Source organism: Gymnodraco acuticeps, unplaced genomic scaffold, assembly GCF_902827175.1.
Source record: "Gymnodraco acuticeps unplaced genomic scaffold, fGymAcu1.1, whole genome shotgun sequence".
NCBI lineage: Eukaryota > Metazoa > Chordata > Actinopteri > Perciformes > Bathydraconidae > Gymnodraco > Gymnodraco acuticeps.
Window position 1 is genome coordinate 137,168 of NW_022991819.1, and position 6,301 is coordinate 143,468.

Genomic DNA, 6,301 nt, shown 5'->3' on the forward strand with positions numbered 1-6,301 from the left:
CATGCTTTTCTTATATCAACGAATAAACTGACAAAACAAGACATTTAGGGGTCTGGACTTGGACTATTTTTACTATTTTGTCAACATGCTTTTGTTCAGTAAAACTTGTTTTGAGCAAGTGTACTAGAGCTTTAACCAAAAATGGATTGAAAGAAAAATAATCATCTATTTTGATCATTTATTATAATTAAACTAATTTTTAATGCAAAACTTTTGCTGAAATTATGGAGATTAAAATTGATCTTAATCTAGATATAAACAGCAGATGAATCGAACATGTAAATAATTGTATTTTGCAGGTAGTTTCTATGTTTAACAATCCGAGTGTGAACCTCCCCGCCTCTGTTTGTTCCTCTTCCAGGGCTTCCACTATAGAGCACATGTGCACACTAAGCACTGCATGTTGCACTGATGAATATGACAAAGACCTTTCGTTCAGCGAAAGGCCTAAAGGCTTTTCATCGGCAGAAAAACAAGTCAGTGTGTCCATCTGTCGGCCTCTCACTACCATCCACAAACCAATCCTATTTAAACCCACGTCACTCTACAGTAAGCTACTGCATACTGTATGAAATAAGTGACCTCTGATGCAGTGATTTCTAATAGACTTCTATACTTCAACACATATGGTAATATTGTACTTTTTATTCCACTACATTGATTTAATACTTAGAAATATATAATAATAATTTGCAAAATCAGATATAGCTTTTTTTTTCTTTCTAAAAATTATTGTCTATAGCCTAAGCATGAAGTAATTTTATAGATGAAAATAGGACTTTGAGTGCTGAAATAGTCCTTTCTGTAGAAATAAACAACTTTCACTTCCTAAATATACGTTGTATAAATATAATTTGAAATCTAAGAAAACGTTGATTCTAATTTTAAAACTATTTTAACTCAATACAGGACTTTAACTTGTAACAGATTAATTCAACACTGACTGAATTGAGGATATCCTTTACTGAAATATCGCGATATCTGGCATGATACACAACAGGATTCACCTTGCAAACTCGAGTATGACTCAAGATGACTAATAGTAGATCAATGGATAATTAATGAATGGTAAACATGTATAAAGGAAGGAGCATTTAGCTGTGACGTTTTTTCATAAATGACTGAGCCCTGACATCCCCAGAATGACATCATCGCGTAGTGACCGCGCGCGGTGTTAAGTAACGGGAGGGGGAGACAGAGCAACGGCTGCTGGAGCTTCTCAGGGACTATCAACAGGGAGAGCAACCGACCACAGAGCTCAAAGCTGGGGGTATGAGATCCGCCAGAATCCACTCCCATCCTCCTTTACTCGGGCTTCTGTCCCACTGACAACCATCGGATCAGAACATCCACCGAACCAGCTCTCGGACGAACCCAATATCGGGTGAGTTGCGGGTCGGGGAACCGGAGATATTCAGGGGTGAAAAGCGGCCCGAATCGCCCGAATCAGAGGCTCGTATTCACGGCTTTACAGAAGAGGGGGGGAGGGGGATAGTAGTAGGGATGGCTAGTATCTTACTTGTCCCGTAGCATAAATGGGTGCGGTTTTTAAGTACAAATGTGACAAAGTATAACATATAAACACGATTACAGCTTGTCTTTTTATTTCTATAGTAACCACCGTGACTAGCGTATCACGGTTCCGTTAACGTATTTCCACTAGCTTACTCCTAGCGGCTAACAGGGAACTAGCTAAATGCTATCGGTTGATGTTTTCTTATTTTACTTATTTTTCTATTGTTTATAACGGCAGTTTGCGTCCTTCTCGTTACATTAGGTTCGTATTTTCACCAACGTTAACCTACTTAAAGTGTCTGTCTTTCTAAGCTGGTTTAAATAATGTGGCCAATATTAGTAGTTGCAAAATATTGACCACATTAAACCATAACTGACTTGCTTGACAATTTGAGCTACTTTAATTTACTTAATTGATATACTTCTTTATGTTTCTGCTACTGTAGTATATGTCTATATTTCTGTGCTGTAGTGTATTGGTGTTTTATGGAACATTCTAATGTATCCATTTATATTGTGTATTCTTTGTGACATGTGTGTATTTGCAGTATGTTTTAACTTAATTTGGCAAGTTAGTTGTATTGATGTATTTAGTGTCGGGTCAGTTTCACACAAGCGGATTGTTGAGTGACAGCTGCCCTGCGAGGCGTAGCAGTGCTCTCTTTTTCATGGGATTGCGAAATCCTCTGTGTTTTGGTTTCTGACTCTTGTGTTCTCCTTCAACCCTCCTGTCGTGTTAGTTTCTTTCCCCTTACTTTGGTGGTCCCTGCTCATACATGAACACATAAACATTAATCATCACCACATTTGATTGTACACCCGTTCAAGCTGAAAACAATGTCTACAAAGACTACTGGTTTACACAAATAGCTGCAGGGAAAATACAAAGAATAGACAATGACATTAACATGTTGTTGATTGGTGGTTCTGTGCTATCTGATGGGTGAACGTAATCTAGAGTTACTCATTCATTTCCTGTAGTGGAAAAAAAATAATCCGGGAACCCCATAGGCGTGACAAAGTTCACTAAACTATTCCAAATGTAATGAAAGTGGTGATCAGCTGTTTTATGTGCTGAAATGCCCACTGTGGAGGATATCATAAGGCCTTGAATGTATTGTATGATTGATGAAAGTAGTAAAACGGTCAGATTTAACCAGGAAATGACAGGCGGGCTAAAAAAGACTTATTGTGTCTTAACTGTGTGAGAGATTACATTGTAGTTAAAGGCAAGTTATTTCACATTTGGGGTGGTGTATAGAGGGTTTAACCTTATTGTAGCCCCTCTTCAGGACAACCTCTAAAGACCCCCCTCTGTAACCAGAAGATGAATGCTAGCATGCTCATCTGTCCACTGTCATGTAGACCCTCTCTACATTAAAGGCACATGGTGCATTTCCAGCTGCAATGTGACTATTCCACTTGCTTCACATCACATTTCATCATTGAAACATCGAATAATGCATTCTTCACGTTGCACAGTTTTTCCCTATGCATGTCTTGGTAAAACCACGTTCTCTCCGGCTAAGCTTTTTAGAACAATCATGAGTATTATTCCAGTCGAAACCACATGGACCCAGTCTTTAATATGCAGTGTAAAACACTGTGCAGTTTAAAATTGTGTCACTGCTCCAGTAACAAGCAATAAATCAATAGCACTTACTCCGTAGCCTTGTGATTAATGTTGCGCCCTAAATCAGGTCCCTGGCTGCAGCACATGAGACACCCACTTGGTGTAATGAAACCTAACCCTTTATTAACTCAAATCCATCTGCCTCGATCACATCCACCATGGCAGGATGTCCTCTCATCAGCCGGAGCTGACAAGGTCTCCGGCCTACATCTTACCATATGTTCGGTTCAGGTGAAATGTCTCATTAAACTGAGGGCTGTGCAATTTGTTTTGAGTTTGACTCATTTCCCAAGGTGTCAGAGATGCGGCAATAAGTCAATCAATGAACTGTTTTCATTATCGTCCATTGAAGTCATTTTTCTTAAAATGTTGTATTGAGCCTCTGGAATATGAAGATTTTCTGCAATGTTTGACTATAGGCCAAATGAGTAGATTTACTACTGAACTGGTGCTAATTTTTTTTCTCCAACTTACAATCAAGTAAAGTTACTTATTAATAAAAGAATAAAGGTGGCTCTGATCAAATAAACTAGATAAAGAGGACTGAATCGATGGCTCGAATTAGCATGTCCACGAAACGGAGCTTTCCTTAGACAGTTTTTTTCTTCCGAGTTGTCATGAAACTTCTCTATAGGAGACGCTAAAGGATTCATTAATATGTTTCAATGAGGTCAATTTCATATGTTGCATCACATGTCTCGAGGTGATATGTGAATATGAAGCAGTGATTTGGAACAAGGGTCCACTGTTTCCATCGATTTGTTAACATTGTTCCCAAACTGCTGTCAACAACTGAAATCTCTTTGAGGAATAATGCTCCGCGTTGATACGTCCTCTGCAGCACTTTGCTTTCTGAAGTTCAGTGCACAGAATCGTCTGAGGGCCTTGACACAGATAGAGCCAGCCGGCGCTCATGCCTCCCTTGGCACTGCTAGTACGGAACAGTGGAGAGAGCTTAGTCTTGCTTTTGCAGTGGCTGCACAATGTGGCGTGGTAGGAGAGTGTGCTAAATAAATGATGCTCCGGCATCACGTGCAGTTCAGCTCAGAAGATGCACTTCCTTTCCTCGTGTGCCAAGTCCCAGTACTCACATTTGATTCTGTTCCAAGTGGAAACCGGCAGTTTTATGTAGTCCTGGTTTTGATGTATTTTCCTTCCAGTCACTGCTCTCCTTTTTGCTGATCTCACTGCAACCACCTCTTCCTGCCAGCTACACTACTCATTTAACAGTGTTGTAGGAATGAGTCCTGAAACACAGTAATGAGTTTTTCTACTTCGTTTGGAATGTGTTTTTGGTTAGAGACCTGAATTAAGCTCTGGTTAGCATAAGTGAAGAGATTTCACGTTTTATTCTACTACATAAGTAAATACCCCTCTGGCGAGAATGCCTGGAGCTTCAATGTGTCTTTAAAAACCTGCGGTTCCTAACCAGTGAATAAATTAGACGTGCTCTCACTCCGAACGTTAGCCGCCTTCTTAGCTTAGCGGTGGTGACGTGAAGCCATGTGACAGTGATGCCTTTCCTTTATAGCGTGACGTTAGCTTTCTACTTCTGGAATGCACTTCTAAATGATAAAAGTGGTGTCAATATGTTGAGATTATTCTGCTGAAATGAACGTGTGTTTGCAATCCTCTCAAATCCCATTGCTTATTGTTGAGGAAGCCCTTGCTATGTTAACTTCCGGGTCAGCCTGCAAAAGTACGTCATCGCTGCACCACTCTATTGTGTGTTTCTTGAGGTCAGGCAGCTGTTGGCTGATCAACAAGCTCTGCTCCGGCTACTCACTCTAGCATGTGGGCAGCTCAGTGTGTCTGGGATTGACCGATGATCATGTGAGCAGCTGACCGACCCTTGAGGACAGCTTCCCTTCATTCTACCACTCTGTGTTATATTCTGTTGAACTGTACAGTAGCTGTATAATGTTTCCCAGTGAGCGGAGAGAGAGAGAGAGAGAAAAGTTGCGCCGCCCAGAAAAGCGAGCATGGTGTCATGTGTCCTTTTCCTGCTTAGAATCATCTCCTTTTTTCTGTTGGTGACAGTGACAACTCGCAAACATGGAGCTGAGAGTGGGGAACAAGTACCGGCTCGGGCGGAAGATAGGGAGTGGCTCCTTTGGCGACATTTACCTTGGTAAGTTTGTTTTTGCACACAGCTTTCCATGTGTCCCCTCTGTTAAGGGTCTTTCCACATTAGCTTCTGCTGCTGTACCTTTACTGTCCCTTCTTATTGGCACCTAAACACATTTTCCGTCACATTAATCCTTCATTCTTCCTGCTACAGTCGAATTGAAACGCCTCCTTTAAGCAACAATTGTACTTTTGTGTGTCCCCAGGTGCCAACATCGCCACAGGGGAGGAGGTAGCCATCAAGCTGGAATGTGTGAAGACCAAACACCCCCAGCTGCACATTGAGAGCAAGTTCTACAAGATGATGCAAGGAGGAGGTGAGATGAATGTGGCTTTGACCGACCTGGGAAACATGCTAATGTTATGCTTGGTGGAGTTAATAATACAAGCTTTATGATGACTGTGTTTGTTTGCATTCTAGTGGGTATCCCATCGATAAAGTGGTGTGGTGCAGAGGGAGACTACAACGTGATGGTGATGGAGCTGCTCGGCCCCAGTCTGGAGGACCTTTTCAACTTTTGCTCCCGGAAGTTCAGCCTGAAGACCGTTCTGCTGCTGGCCGACCAGATGGTACGACACAAAACCTTCATGTGAACTCGCAGGCATCAACATAAACACATAAACAATCCTCTTAGTTAAGAGTCCACTCTCTGAAACTGTTCTATTTACGAAGATAGATACAAAAGGTTATATTTGTAACCGCCTTAGGGGGTGTGTGTGTGTGTGTGTGTGTGTGTGTGTGTGTGGTGTGTGTGTGTGTGTGTGTGTGTGTGTGTGTGTGGTGTGTGTGTGTGGTGTGTGTGTGTGTGTGTGTGTGTGTGTGTGTGTGTGTGTGTGTGTGTGTGTGTGTGTGTGTGTGTGTGTGTGTGTGTGTGTGTGTTGTGTGTGTGTGTGTGTGTGTGTGTGTGTGTGTGGTGTGTGTGTGTGTGTGTGTTGTGTGTGTGTGTGTGTGTGTGTGTGTGTGTGTGTGTGTGTGTGTGTGTGTGTGTGTGTGTGTGTGTGTGTGTGTGTGTGTGTGTGTGTGTT

General features: G+C 41.7%; 1 protein-coding gene across 1 annotated transcript; it reads left to right on the forward strand.

Annotated features, from left to right (window-relative positions):
• The first annotated feature begins 1,017 nt into the window (after positions 1-1,017).
• Positions 1,018-5,869, forward strand: LOC117535321 (casein kinase I-like). Its single transcript, XM_034199761.1, has 4 exons — positions 1,018-1,384; positions 5,189-5,279; positions 5,482-5,592; positions 5,697-5,869. The coding sequence occupies exons 2-4, from the start codon at positions 5,204-5,206 to the stop codon at positions 5,867-5,869; spliced, it is 360 nt and encodes a 119-aa protein (XP_034055652.1). The 5' UTR covers positions 1,018-1,384; positions 5,189-5,203.
• Positions 5,870-6,301: the final 432 nt, after the last annotated feature.